The following is a 14,875-nucleotide window of genomic DNA, read 5'->3' as shown; positions in this document are numbered from 1 at the left end:
ACAGATATTCTGTTCCCTGTTCTGTTGAGCAACAGAGCAATAAGGCGTTGACATTCAGCAACATCCTGAAATCGTACATAACCCGTCTGGTTGCTAGTTATGCAAGCACCACCACAGAATATGTTTAAAATAGAATGGGTAAGCAACCTGATGGTTTGCATGCTTTTATGTGTCTGGTGTCTCTTTGAAGCTTCTATGTAGAAAAAGGTTGTCTTGACACTGTTTTGGCTTTCTCTTCAGTGTTAACTCTACCATCATTTGCTGGTTAAGGAGTTCTGTTAAGGTACAATGTGCTCCAAATCAAAATGAATTCAGTTCTCCAGAGCTACTGGAACATCCAGTAATAAATACATTAGAAGACTTATCTGTCTTGAAAAGACTGAGAAGATAAATTAAATCATACATTTCAATTGAAAGCTGAGTGGGAGAAATGGGTTCAAAGTTGCAACAGAGAAACAAAGAAAACAACTCCAAAGCTCATTCTGTCTGGAGGAATACAATTCTGAACTCTGTTAGAAACACACTCCATCATGTCCTCTCACCGTAAACTCAGACAGATTACAATAACACCTCGGAGAAGACCAGCTATCACAGTAACAACAAAGCCTCTCAAATGAATGCTGGGACTTGATATTAAAGAAGGTTTTGAAGGTAACTACAGGCTTGTGTACAACAGGGCAATGTTACATGAGAACTAGCCAGGAGGTATTGGATTGCCAGCAGGCTTTGGAGAAATAAACAGAGCCACAAATCACCATGAGCAAAGGAGGTTTTCTATTGGACTGGTTGGGTCTCATCTACACTTCAAGGAGGGTTACCAAGTCCAGTGAGACAGCTATAAGCCAACTGTAATCTGTATGTGGATACCAGGCTGGGATACAGAGTTTGTTACCTCTGGGAATTCCATAAAGATCTGATACGTAGAAAAAAAAATTAGTTCCAGGCACATCTGTGCATTCATCTCTGAGCAGTCACACAGTAGTTCTTCAGATGTCTGAAAGGGTCAAAATTAAAAATAGTACTGATATTAAACATTACGTATGTTATTTAAGCAGCTTGGAGTAGCTGCTTTAATAATAATAAACAAGCAGGTTTTGAGCACGGTTCTCTGAAAGCAAATTTACTAAAAATGTACAAGTACTCTGGCTCTGATATACATGAAGATCACCTCAGTTTTACACAAGGCTACCCTCCATGTTAGGCTATCACGTCAGCTTGGTGCCTCCAACACAGAAGTTGAAAACATTCTTGGTTCACAGACCCCATATATATTTTCCAGTCAATATGTGGGCCCTTATAGAAAGATCATCACTGTAGACCACTATGCTTTCCCCCTGCGAGCCTACGTTTTCTTAGCTGACTTAGATGCCTTAAGTCTATAGAGATATAGGAACAGTCATGGAAGTACATCTGTGAGTGTCAGCTGTGAGACAGCAAATGTTGAAAATTAATGTTTATCGTGAAGCTGCAATGGTATCCTGCAGAGCTCTTTACAGACTCAGGAAAACACTATGGCACCAGTCTGCAAACTTCAATTTGGACAGTGAGTTGAGTTTCACTTCCCTAAAATCTGAAGTACTGGGAAAGGAGAACAGAGGGGATGTTTCAGTTTTACTTTTTAATAACATAAGAGAAATCCAAGCTTGTGAGATAATGCAGTTAAAGGACAACAGACCCCTTAGCAGGAAACAGCATAAAGCACTACCATGGGACATGAGCAAAACAACTTTTGCCTGGCTTTAGCACTGACTATTATAAAGCACATAATGCCATGAATAAGAATCAACCCATAATACAGCAAAGCCTCTCACAGTGTGGTCCTAGCATGCAAAACCTTTCAATACAGCCTCTGACACCTGCATGTGTTTGGGGTGGAAGCCCACTTTCCATCACCCATAAGTGGGAGGAAGTCTCACAGCCCTTGAACACCACATCATTTAATCCCTCTGTTCCCAAACGATAGGCTGAGGACCCCCCCAAAACTTACCTTGCTTTTATCCCAGTGGACCACCCATGTGAAGAAAGTTTCTAGAGGGACTGAGCTAACCATAAACTAATGCAAGCAGCCTAACTGTGCTCAAGTTAAATAAATGGCAACATGCCTAGCCAAAATCCTCGAAGTAAAATACAGGGTTAGGTTACTTTTTGTTCACTTGGTGCCAAGAAGAGGCAATTCTTCCTGTAAAATGCAGTGGAGCGAGTAGTAGTGGGAAAGAGAGAAAGCTGCTAGAATAGCAGCTTGAAATCGAAACGTATCGTCTGGGAGGTGTCCACCTGAACAACCACGTAACTTGAGAGAGCAGGGAAATGTCTGCCACCTGGGATGATGACTACTGATAGGATCACGTGCTGAAGCACTCTGAAAGGAAATGCTGCTAAGAAGAACTTCACTGGAAAGGGTCCATCCAAGTAAGAACAGTCCAACAAACAGGCAGCTGGGGCAACCTGACCGTGATTTTTAAGTGGAAAAGTACTTGAAACTAAAAATGTGCAGTATATATAGCTTTACAGAGAATACAATTACAGCCAGTGCTGTAAGCTCTTCAAATGTTTAAATGACAAAGTCCCACTGTTTAAAAAAAAAAAAAAGACTGAATGGAGCTAGATCAGGTATCAGGACTGCTAATTTGCTTTCCATTGGCTTCAGACCAAGAGCCAAGAAAGAAAAACAAATTAAAATCTTTGAAAGAATATCAAAATATTTGCCAACAGAGACCAAAACACTCATTTTCACATGCTCCTTTCCTTGACAATACTGGGGCAAAGTTGCGTGCTCTAAAGGGAGTGAATGCCTGCTCTTTGTGTTAAAATACCCTGCACAGGCGATATCTGTGCTAAAGTCATCTATCTGGAAGTGGCAGGTCAGGTCTGAAGTCAGACCTGTTCAAGCTCCAGGCTCAAGCTGAAGCTGCTTCCAGTTCGCCAGGCTACAGAAAGCCTATTTGATCGAGCCAAATGAGTCTGGTCATCCAGAGGCACTGAGATCTTCAACACTGACTGTTGCATGCCCTGCACAGGGAATCAGCAGGACCAGCAATGTGGATTCACAGGCTGCCTATGCTGGCATAAAGTTAGGCTTCTATCAAAAGCAATGGTTACTCCTTTCCCCAGAGCCCTAATCCCACCACTTTCTTTAAGTTGGTGCCCTGTAGTTAGCAGCTGAGAAAAGAGATGCTGTTTTCTATTGGGGTGGTTTGTCAGAGCAGTATGCTATGGTGGGAGTCAGCCCAATGTGTTACCCCAGCTCAACCATCCAGTTCAAGGACCTCTGCTGTTCTGAGATCTGGGTTGTGGCTCAGGCTGTACCTCAGACCTCTGGAACAACGTCAGCCTGGAAGGCACCAAAGGACTGCACAAACAGGGACTGGAAACACTAGGATGCACGTACTGACAGAAAAAAAACAACAGAAGCATCTTACTTTTAGGCACTTATTAAACTCTGTGTCATTAATTACAATTTAATGATACACAACTTCACCACAGACTGTCTGTCTTTGACTCCATGTGCAGTCAAATGACTAATATAAAATTATTTGGGTCAATTTGATTAAGAATCGTATTTATGTTGCAAACAGCTATGTTTTCCAAAATCCAGATGGAAGCATAAAAAATTACTTTAATACGAGCAGAGCTTCAACTGCTGGAGATATTCCATTCGGAAAAGTGATGACCAAGGAGGGCTGTAACAGGAGGCTCTAAGGTCAGAAATGTTATGTAGAGAGTGAACAGGATGCAGGGAAAGCCAAAAGCAGAAAATGATTTCAAAAAAGGGAACTCATGGGGGACAGGTCAATCTGACAGTTTTGGATGCATTCCTCACTCAGGAAGCCTCAGATTGCTAGTTTTCTGGGATCAGGGAGAATGCCCTCAAGGAAAGTTCACTCTGTACTCTCCCAGTTTCCTTCTTTTTTTTCCTGAGCACTGAGGATCTGGGGAAGAAGATATTGGGATGGAGGGAGCTTGACCCAGTGTGGTCCTACATTTTGAGGCTAAATATTCTATATCACAAAACCATTTGTGAAGAAATTTTACACAACTTAAGCAGAAAAATATCAGCTCTCTGGAGTTTAGCCATTCTGCAGAACGTAATGAAATACTATAACCTGTTATAAAATTCCCTGAGATGGTAAAAAAATAATATCAGCTGGAAAGATACTCTGAATTATTTTTAGACTGACTTCTGTGTATATCCTGATCTAATTTCCACTGAAACTTTCAGTTTTATCCCCTGGATATTCTGCAAAACTTTCTATACAGTATTTTTTTTTTAAGACTTGAAATCCCAAATTCCTTCAGGCTACCTAAAGAGGCCTAAAAATAGCAATAAATACAAAAATCTTTACAAGAGGGGATTTAATGCGCCAAGGACATAGTCTGGTACTGGCACTGAAGCACTCCCATCTTCCAAGTCAGAGAGGAAGTTTGTTCCCCAGCCCTCTGTTCAGTTCACAACAAACGCTGGACTGAGGATGCTGTAAAAAACATTTGCTTTCCCTACAGAGTTGAAGACCATCTTGCAGGTCCTTCTCAAAAGTTATGTAACAAACCTGGACTTCACCACTGTAATGCTAACTGAGCTTTCTGAAAGAAATCACAAGCTGCGCCATAAAGCTCAGATGAACAAGCCAACAGAGAGGACAGAGGCCAATGTTTTTAATGCATAAGTGGTCCAACAAAAAGAAATGGCTTGGCATGTCTGGACGCCCACCTGTGCAACCTGGGCTAGGGAGCTGCTTTGGCAGGGGGGCTGGACTCGATGATCTCTGGAGGTCCCTTCCAACTGCTACAAGTCCACGATTCTGTGATGTATGTTTGGATCATGGTGCATGCAGGAGACATATCATGCAGCTCATAAAACAAATAAAGACAATACACCCATAGCATCTACTCCTAGCGTTTTAACTACAAAACAAGCTCCAGTGCTGAAAGCCCATGGAGGTCTCAGGCTTTGGTGGCAACTGCCATCATCACCTTGACCATCATGAAAACCAAACAGGGAGGAATGAAACCCATGGGGCTGAGCCATCAGCTGCCCATGCTGCCAGTGCCATGGCCTAGCAAGTAACCTTTATCATAGGATCAGAACATCTTCTGCACATGTAAGATGCCTTCAGCCAACTGTCCTCCTAGCAGAGTTGGAAATGCTAGAAGAAGTTCATACCCTATGCAACCCCTGTTCAGTGACGGAGGGAAAAGAGCAGTCAGAAACAGTTCAGAGGGGAACACAAGATGGGCATGAAAGTGGCACAAAGCAATACCTCGAGGCTTTCTTTCCATAATTCTTCTGTGAGACTCTAATTAAGGCTCTTAACAGCAGGGGAGTATGAGGTTACATTTCCCTGTGAACATCCTCCTAAAGGAGGAGGGAATCTCCAGCATGCAGATGTTTAGCTGTGAGCAGGACGCAGCAGAGCCATTTCACAGAAATTCAGGATCCCAGCATCCCATACAGATCAGCTGTAGGATCCTGGGGATCTCACAACTCCAGCCAGAACAAGCTGTATCCAACAGGAGGCTGTATCTCTTCAAGAAAAAATGGGTGAAAATGTCAGCCAATTAAGCTTTTTCCACCTACATCACATCAGCTCCAAAAGCCAAACTGGGATCCCAGCAGAGCTCTACGGGAAGCCTCGCTTCAGCAGATCTAAACCCTTAATGTTAAAATGTTACAAAAAACAGAAGTGCTGCGTGGGAGCCCCAAAGCCACACTGTGAATATTAATCGCTAGCATATTTTGAATGTAATTGTCTCTCCAGTATTAAAAGGCTTTCCCTCTCAATTAGTGAAAAGTGACTCCCACAGTTCAATTTAAGGTTTAAATTTGGAAGGAAGAGATTTTCTTTTTTTTTTTTCTTTACCTTTAATGTAAACCATCTACTTCCAGAAAACCAATGGATAAGGCATTACATCAAAACCTGTAGAGCAGTGATTCCAGCACCTCCGTTCTGTGGTACAATCAAGCTTGTTTTCCAGCAGCACTGGTCAGCACGCCATAAAAATTGAAAGATACTGATAAGGGGATCATTAAGGATGTGAAGCCCATTGAAAAAGCGTTGAAAGCCTGAGAAAGGCAGAGGGAAACAAAATTCCCCAAATAATGCTCATTACCAGCAGGCACAGGCCAACACGGTGCCAAGGAGCGTAATAACAGCAAAGCAGTAAGGCCATCGGATCTATGTCTCAGCTTCCACCTCAGCACTGGGGTAAGCATCACACTGCTTCACCCCAGTGGTGTCATATGAGTGAAGTGCTGAGATGTTTTTGGATTGGGGACACGGTGTAAGGACAGGTTGGTAGCTTCCTTCCCCTCACCCTATCCAAAACCACCTAATGAGCTTTACCAGGGAACCCATCCTTTTATTTTATGTGCAAATTTGGACTTCCTTTTCACTCAAACACATCAAGCACATAATGACAGTCATTGCCCCATACTTGCTAAGGTATATTTGGTCTAACATGACATCACTACTGACAAGTACGATCTATTTGCTGTATGCTGCTAGGATTAAAGGCTTGAGAGGAATACTGACCTTTCCAAAGCTTTAATTTTGTTGATTTTACTTGTGGTAATGATCAGTGCCAAGTCTCCTCAGAGCCACTGTCTGTCTCCAGGCTCAAGAGATGCACCTAAAGCCATTTCCTTGGGGATAGCTGAACATGGTTCGCGAATTTATGACTTTCACTAAGTGCCTCAGAGGAATTTTCTTAATAGCAGGATAGACACCCAGCAGAAAAATAAATGCTTCACTTTTCACCACTTTCACCACTTTCACTTTTTTTTTTTCACTTTTTTTTTCAACACTTTTCACCACTTTTCACTGTTCCCTTTTTCTTAAATACACTTGAAAAAGGGCTGCGGGCAGCAGTGCACCTAACAATCTTCATGAAAGCTGCTACGTTCAGGGCTTTCAAATAACATCTTGCTTTTGTTGTTGTTCTCCTCTTGCTTTTTATTCTACACTGTCTACACCAAAGGGCTTCTGCACCCACAGTGCAAAAATACCTCCAAAAATAAAGAGCTGATTTGGAAGTACAAAGCTGCTGTTGTGGGACGCTGCAGCATCTGTTTTAGCATGTCATCTTTATATTTAGAAGCACCGTATCTCCGCAGATCAAGCACAGCCGGTAAGTCACTCAGCAACCCCTTCCCATCAGCTCTCACAAGTTGGTGCCAGCCGACGTCCTTCCTCCAGCTGCGGGGGGGGCTCCTCTCGCCTTCCCCCTTCTTCCCCTGCCACCTTACTCACACTGTCAAGCTTTGTATCTTTAACATTAGTATCCTGGCGAAAGCTCAGCCCGGCAGCAGGACACAAGCTTGCTGGCCTCCAACCCTGATGCTTTTCTGCAACGTGCTGCTTTTTCTTTTTCTGGGTCACGCGGTGCGGTGCGTATGCCGCACAGCATCTGTACAAGAACATGCAATAAAATCAGAGGAACCACTGAAGCGTGCAATCTAGCGCACAACTCTGACCTGTGCAGTCAGACTGCTTTGTCTATGCCCCTCAGCCATTTTTCTGAGCAGATGCCCACAGCTAGAAAATAGTTGACACTGAAAAATGCCAGAGAGCCTCTTCCACAAGGCAGCTGGAGCACTGCTCTGAGAAGGTCCAGCAAGCAAACCAAATGAAGTTAAAACAAGCGCGGCATTCCTACAACGTGTTTGCCACACGTGAGTTGTACAGGTGTCAGGATTTGTAAGCCCTTTCTCTAAGAGCAGTCTGCCCCTTAATGTAAGCAGAATTGCTGTTTGCAGTGCAAGACAGCACTGTGTAACTCAACCAGGCAGAACACAGCCAAGAAAAGGAGGATGAAACACAACCCAGACCCAACAGCAGCCGTCAAAGCAAAGGTCACAGGAATGCTGTCTGGAGGGCAGGAGGGGAGGCAGATAGAGAAGCTCCTCTTGGCTCCTTGCTGCCTGTTAATGGATGATAGGTATGACGTCCTCCCAGGCTAGAAGCAGCATCTTCTCCACACACTCCCAGTCATTCTTCAGTCTGCAGCGGATGAGCAAAGCAGCTCGTGGCATCAGCAGTCTCCTCCAAGGGGAGCCCACCGTTTCTGGGTGATCTTTGCAAAGATGTGAACAGCATTAATTATAAAGAGTGAAATTTCATCCCAGCAAGCATTTATGATGAAGAGGAGGGGAAACGCTCACAGATTTCTCCTTTGCTTTCAACCATGAGGAGCGCATGTGTGCATGCACGCAGGAGAGGGAGAGGGGGCAGGGAGGGCAGAGAGGGGAGAAGCAATGCGTGTGAGCTCCCGGGCAGAGTGATCAGTTTTGGCAGCTACCTTGAAAGAAAAAGGCACCGTCAGCTCTGTGAAATACACAGGAAAATCTTTACTGGCAATCTTCTCCAGAGATTGCATAGGGTGGAAAAGGCCCAAATAGAGCTGAAGAGAGGGAACCCTGCACTGATGTGATGAAGCTACCTCCTGAGACTGTTTGTTTCAGATCTCACCTGAACACAATCCCCTGTTGCTGCCTCCTGGAACGGAGGTGTTGAACAAACACAGAGCCTGGAAGAACCTGGAATACCTTTATCTACACAAATAATTTGGCAGATGCCTCATTCTTCCCCTTTACAGAGAACAAGATGGCCTTACCTGAGTAGTTTTCGCTCTCCTGCCCTGCATGCTGTTACTATGGCTCATCTGTGGGTTGGTGGCTCCTTCTGAAAGGCAATGGGACTTCCTGCAGGGCAGCGTGTTGTAGTTACTGTAGGAGGGCGCATCCTCGGCAGCACCAGCTGCCATCTTATGGCTGCCAATGTCTGGGATGTCAGACACTAAATTCCGGCAGTACCCTCCGAAGGCATTGCGTGGGCCCCCATTTATCGTAGCACTTGGGGCTTTGGGGGAGTACAAGTCGCTCATGGAGTTAGCACGCTGGCAGGCAACCAGCTGCTGGGGGCTGCACTCGGCCTCTGTTCCTCGGGCCGTCTCAACATCCTTCTCTTCGGCCAAGCCCAGGATTTCCTCATTGCTTGTCAAATGCTCCTGGCTGAGGTCAGAAAGCGAAAACTCCAGGCTATCCTCACGCCAGATGTCGGCCGATTTGGAGCGCTTCTTCTTGAAGCTGGCTGTCTCCACAAACCTCGTCCCGTTTGCCGCATACCGGCACAGCCTTCCATCGCCCTCAGCCAGGAACGGCGGTTCCTCTCCATAGAGCCGGCTCTCCTCTGAGTCAGGCATGCTCTGGACAGAGGCTGCGGTGAGCACGGTGCTGCTGTCCATGCTGGGCGTAACGGACGAGTCAGTGTGGTAGGAGACAGGCCGCAAGCCCATGTCCACACGGTCCACCCAGATTGGGCTCCCAAAGTCCTCGAGGTTGGCCTCCTGGGTGAAGGGCTCCAGACCGTTCTCTGCCAGAGACTGGGGGATGCTGGGGGTGCTGCTGGAGCGGGTGCTCACCTCTGAGTTCCTGTGGATAATTTTGCCAGAAGAAGCGTGGCGGGTTCGGCGAGAAGCTTTATTGGAGAGGCGAAGTGAGCGTGACGTGTGCTTGCGGCCGAGGCTGGCGTGCTTGTCTCCGTAGAAGGCATGCTCTACGCTTTGGCTTTCCGCGTTTCCCATGGCTTCACAGTCTGCAAGGGGAAAGATCAGGGACCATTAAAGTCAGGAAGGCTTGCTGTAACAGTGGGTTCAGTCATTCAACAGTTCAACAGCCAATGAAGGGAGCTAGTAACTCTACTTGCAGCTTACACTTACAAATCAGATAAACCAATACAAAGAAAAAAGGCAGATCACTGCTATGTCACGGTGAACAATGAATGCAGAAGAGGGAAGGATCGAACCTTGAAGACTGGTTTGGACTGAATCCAGTTTATCAGAAAGTATGCTTGTAATCTCAGCCATGAACACGCTAATCCTTCACAATTCTAGCCAACAGTATAAACTCAAAAAATCAACAAGCAGATAGGCAAGATTGTTTATCTGCATGCAACGTGATACCAAAAAGCAGAAGGGCAAACATCTTTATTTGAGATTTCACTTTCTTTTTGCTAGGAACCACAAGTTGAAGCACCAAATAGCAAAGTACAAATTCAACTGTTCGTTAGCAAGCTAATGATAGGTTTGATTTCTGGAACAAAAAACAGAGCAACATTAATCAGGTACAAAGATCCCCACACAAGAAAGCTTTATTATGAAAAATATATTATCATGAGTGACTCAGACTACAAAAATAACCTTTCCTTCCCACTCTGAAGCAGATAGCTAGATCTAAGAGCTTTGATCTAGTGAAGAGAAAATCTAGCTGGAATGTAGGGACCGGGTTTCTGTCCCCTTCTCCATATCCAGCCTCAACCATTATTAAGTTGTGTGTGCCCCTCCCTGAAATGCATTTCCTATCTAGCAGATGGGAGTCATGATCTGGATTCAGCCTTTGAAAACACTCTGAGATCTGTGATCTCACTCAACAAATGTCAGAAATATTTTTTTAGTAGTATTGGCTCCTTCTGACCAAAGTGCACGATGAAGAGCAAGAAAAGTAAATGCTAAAGTATGCGTCCACTCAAAATTGAATAGGAGGGATCCTGAATTACATATAAGACAATTATATTTAGATAAATAGTTCATTAAACTTTAACAAAAATTCCAAGACAACGCTTCTTCATTTTAAGGTACTTCTATTAATCTAGGTTGAAAAAAAAGAACTCTGTCTTGACTATAAAATGTTCTGTAGGTTTTAATGTCTCTGGGCAGTTTCTTCCCCTTTTAACAGGATGTGCCAAATGGGTATTGAGCCAAATGTTCACAGGCAGAATGTGTTCATGTGTGCACCCTCACTATCTAAATACACAGTACTGCAATTGCACAGAACTGAATTAACCCTACATAAAGTACACGGAAAGCGATGAATTGACTGCATAACACGTGGGCACAGCAGTTCTGCCACAGGCTGCTCTGGAGACACAGGGTGGAACTGAACTTCTACAGTAACATTTCTGAAAACAGGACAACACAACTGAATACTTCTGCCCAGCTAGGTAGGTCGCATCTGAGGCTAAAAGCCTGCTCAGTGCAAGAGCAGCAGGCACCTCCAGAAATATCTGGACATTTCCGTATCTAAAGTAAATATATTCACGTGCCAAGTAAACCATACCAGGAAATACCCTGCATCTACTGAATTTAATGGCTGAACCCAAAATGACTGTCATGAGACTTGGTTATCATGCATCGTTTAGAAAAATAAATGTGCTGAACAGAGAGTAGGTTTTAATCTAAAAAAAAATAAATAAAAAATGACAGCATTATAAAACCCCGGGCAGGGTTTATTATTCCTTAGAAGCTACAGACCTTTGATATGGACTGGACTGAAAAACGAATGTCAGCTGGCTACTTTTGAAGCACTTTAGAGCACAAAACCTGTATTTTGTTTTCCACACTGATGCCTAAAGCTAGACCTCAACACTCCTCTTGCAAAAGAAATTCTCTTGGGGTAATGCTTTTAGCTGCTTTGATTCTGAAATTCTAACTAACCGTACTTTCATTTGACAGGATTTCCACTGGCTGCAAAGTACATGAGAGCATGCAGTCATTTTTCCCCCATCTCTAGCAATGAAACCATCAGTTCAGCATCTATTTAAGGAGAAACAGCAGTTCTAAAAGTTCTCTTGAAACCATAAAAGATTAAACAAGAGGCTCTTTACCTTCCAGTATGGAGTTGAAGAAGTGCAGGACCGTCCCTAGTGCACTGCCAAGCCAGACACACTTGCTGATGAAAACACTGTGCAGAAAGCAGCACTGTGCCACAACCTCGACATAGCATCCATGAACAACAGGCAAAATGACACCAAACCAAAAAGAATCAGCAGCCCAGGCTGCATCCCCAGTCAGAAAAGGCTCTCCTGGAAGGAGTGAAATCTTTCCTCCACAGACAGCTACAGGAATGTTTACTGAGCAATTTCACACAATGAGAAGTATCTGCTAGATACCTGTGAGAAGTGCCAGACTTCAAAGTAAATAGCTGTCCCTTTTTAATTCTATGTATTGGCGCTCTAGGTGAGGATGCGTTTGCAAATCCTGCAGACAGCTATCTATCCAGGTGATTAGCCCAGAGCCCACTCCTGCACCCAGGGAGGACAACTTCTGAAGCCTTACCCCAGTCCCTCCATCTTCCCCAGCTGCAGACAGGCAAGTATGCATGTCCCACTCTGCATTTCCACCAGTCAACCCCAACAAGTTCAGGTGTTTATAGGATCACGCAGTCAAGTTCACTAAAACGGAAAAAATTAAACTCAGATGAAATAAAAAAAGACTATTTTTTAAGTTTAATTTTGCTGGGGTAATGAGCTGAATGCACACGCACCAGCAACAGCACAAGGAAGCCTGTCTGGGGAAACAGCAAGGACAGGCAGCATGGCTGAAGAGTGATGCGGGAGCCAGAGAAGGGGGGACAGGGTGGCAGGGGCAGCCTTGGTGCAGATGCAGTGTCCTCAGCTAGCAGGAGCATGGCAGGGGAGGGGAGCCCCAGCCCTCCCCTCCTAGGGCAGCAGCAGACACCCTGGGGCAGAAATGTCTCCAACTGCTCCAGCTACAACTGCCAGATGCTGCCCGTCTACAGCTTAACTGAATTTAGCACACTCAATGAAAAAAATCTGTATCAAATTAAGAAAATGAGTCATATTAATGGGACTTGCACGTAAACGCCGATAGGACAAAGGCTCCCCTTGTTAGCTCGCCTGCCTGAATCCTAAGGTGACCATTAAAGACCTATCGAGGTACCCACAGGATACTACATAAATCAAGTGTGACACATCTTGATGCTTTAAACAGGTCTGTCAAGCATGGCCAAGGATTGCGACGTGTCAAAAATCTGTTCTGAATTATTTTCCAAAGCCAGCAGAGCTTAGTGCACACAGACCACTATTGCAAGCAAAACCAGTTGGAAATTTTTCAGCAGAAAATGTCAATTCATCAAAACCCGAACTTTTTGTGGGAACAGACCAGTTCTGATGAAAGGCTCCTGCATTCCAAGAGGGAGAAATGTGAAAACCCAACAGGGTCACAGGCATGTCTCCTAGAGGAGGTACCAGCTCAGTGACTCAGCCACTTGCTAAGGAAGCAGAAGATCAAGATCTGTATCTGCAATCCAAGTGAAGTAAATGGGGCTGTGACTTGCTTCTCCACATCCTCAAGAGGCAGCCTGACCATCAAGCTGTGGCTGTTCTGGGAAGGGGCTCCCTCTCCCACAACATCTGTTCTGTCCTGGTTCAGAATAGGGAAAACATCAAAATCGTGGAAGTCCAGGAAGGACCAGGAAGGTCTACCTATTGCACATCAATAGACAGTAAGGATTTTTTATATTTTTATCAGGAAAACAAGGACTGAATATGTGACTGTGATATCAACATTAGGATATCAACAGGGAGAACAAAAACTCTGCAGCAAATCTTTGGAAAAAAAACAATGCTCCTTCTATCAACTACCCTAGACAGACCGGTTGAACTCTAGCTGAACTGCTGAGTCTTCGCTGGATGAGTCATATAAAATGGTTACAGATAAAGAAGATCAAATTCCAAATGACCGGCAATGACAGTCCCATCTAAAGAACACCATTTCATTTGAAAACTCATTTTTGTTTCTCTTCCCTTCTCCCCGATATTAAGTATACCTTAAAAGTACTACAAAGCCAAGATATTCGTTTAAAGTAAACCTAAGTTACTAACTCTCCAAATTCCAAAAAGTTGGGCCTTCAGATTCCAGGATAAAATCTGACATATTATTAACTTTCAACCAAATTTGAAGCACCTCGCAAGACAACAGATTGCCAATTTAAATTTAGATTCTAGTAGGAGGCCCTGGTGACAAATCTGTGTTTTTCTCCTGGAGCAAAGCTTGAAGGTTGTGAGAACCAGAACAATGATTAAGTCCACAGTGAGCAGTGATTCTACAGAAATAAACTTCTGCGCAAATCTTTCAGCCAACAACAAAGATTTTTACTGAACTCACAATAACCACACAGAAAAATGTACAAGGCTAATAACCAAGTGCGAACATACACATTTTATTGTAATTAATGTGTGCTTTTTCAAAAGGGCAAGAAGGAGACTGAAATTCTATAGTATGCCTTTGAGTTTCCCAGAAACTCCAACAGCACATTTAATTGTTTTCAAATAAGAACCTTTTAACCAGTCATTTCTTTTTCCTAAGCCATTCTCGCATAAGTTAAAGCATGGGATGGACTCCAAAAAGGCCCTGCAGGCGATTCAAATAAGAGGAGGAGAGATGAGAGGGAGGAAAGGATGTCATCAGTAGCTGCTTGATAGCAATTCAAATGCCTTTGTATTGCTAAATGGGTGTAACCATAAGCCACATGCAGCTTATCCAATTTTTCCCCTCCCACAAACCACTATACAAACACAGCAAACTCCTCAAGAAAATGTATGGACACACATGTACCTTCCAAGGCAATACTGGTATCCAGCGCAACCTTTCCCAAGAGAACTGTGGCATTTAGAGGTATAGAATTGCAAATGATACCAAAATGAACAGTTACTGGGATTGCAGAAGCTGTCAGCACCTGCCACTCAGCGCCTCCATTACTCCCTCGTCAGAGTCTATGACTATATGCCAAAAACCTGGGGAGAAAGAGGGGAGAAAAAAAAAATCAGACAAAGGGTTAGCAGGAGCGGCCATACAGGAGGACATATTCTGCCAAGTCCTATTATCATCACTTACCTAGGAAACATCGCTCAGTACAGCATGCAAATGCCATGTTTCTATTTGAATTATACAGTCTGATGAGAGCAGAAAAAGCAAAAAGCCCAATATGCAGAGCTCGCCATCCTGGCACTTTTTGCAATACGATTCCCTGATGAAATGAAAGTGTCTTTCAAAGAAGCAGTCAGGGCAGAGAACACACCTG

At 44.1% G+C, this 14,875-nt stretch overlaps 2 protein-coding genes across 5 annotated transcripts in view; one reads left to right on the top strand and one right to left on the bottom strand.

The window, feature by feature from the left end:
- The window catches only part of BACH1 (BTB domain and CNC homolog 1), a 506,041-nt gene that overhangs the window by 433,719 nt on the left and 57,447 nt on the right, over nucleotides 1-14,875 (top strand). The window lies entirely within an intron of this gene.
- The window catches only part of TIAM1 (TIAM Rac1 associated GEF 1), a 126,690-nt gene that overhangs the window by 71,601 nt on the left and 40,214 nt on the right, over nucleotides 1-14,875 (bottom strand). For 2 of the 4 annotated variants that reach the window (XM_065741791.1, XM_065741790.1), the window contains exon 2: nucleotides 8,611-9,590. In XM_065741791.1, the coding sequence (XP_065597863.1) occupies nucleotides 8,611-9,579 (969 nt within the window). In that variant the 5' untranslated portion in view covers nucleotides 9,580-9,590. Of the gene's footprint in view, nucleotides 1-8,610; nucleotides 9,591-14,409; nucleotides 14,558-14,875 lie in introns of those variants that run through there. The other 2 variants (XM_065741793.1, XM_065741792.1) reach the window with 2 other exon arrangements.

This window comes from Cyrtonyx montezumae, unplaced genomic scaffold, assembly GCF_038088225.1.
Source record: "Cyrtonyx montezumae isolate F1298 unplaced genomic scaffold, pur_monq_1.0 scaffold_3, whole genome shotgun sequence".
In the NCBI taxonomy this organism is placed as follows: domain Eukaryota; kingdom Metazoa; phylum Chordata; class Aves; order Galliformes; family Odontophoridae; genus Cyrtonyx; species Cyrtonyx montezumae.
The sequence above is the reverse complement of the archived record's forward strand: the minus strand, read 5'-3'. Positions and strand labels throughout refer to the sequence as shown.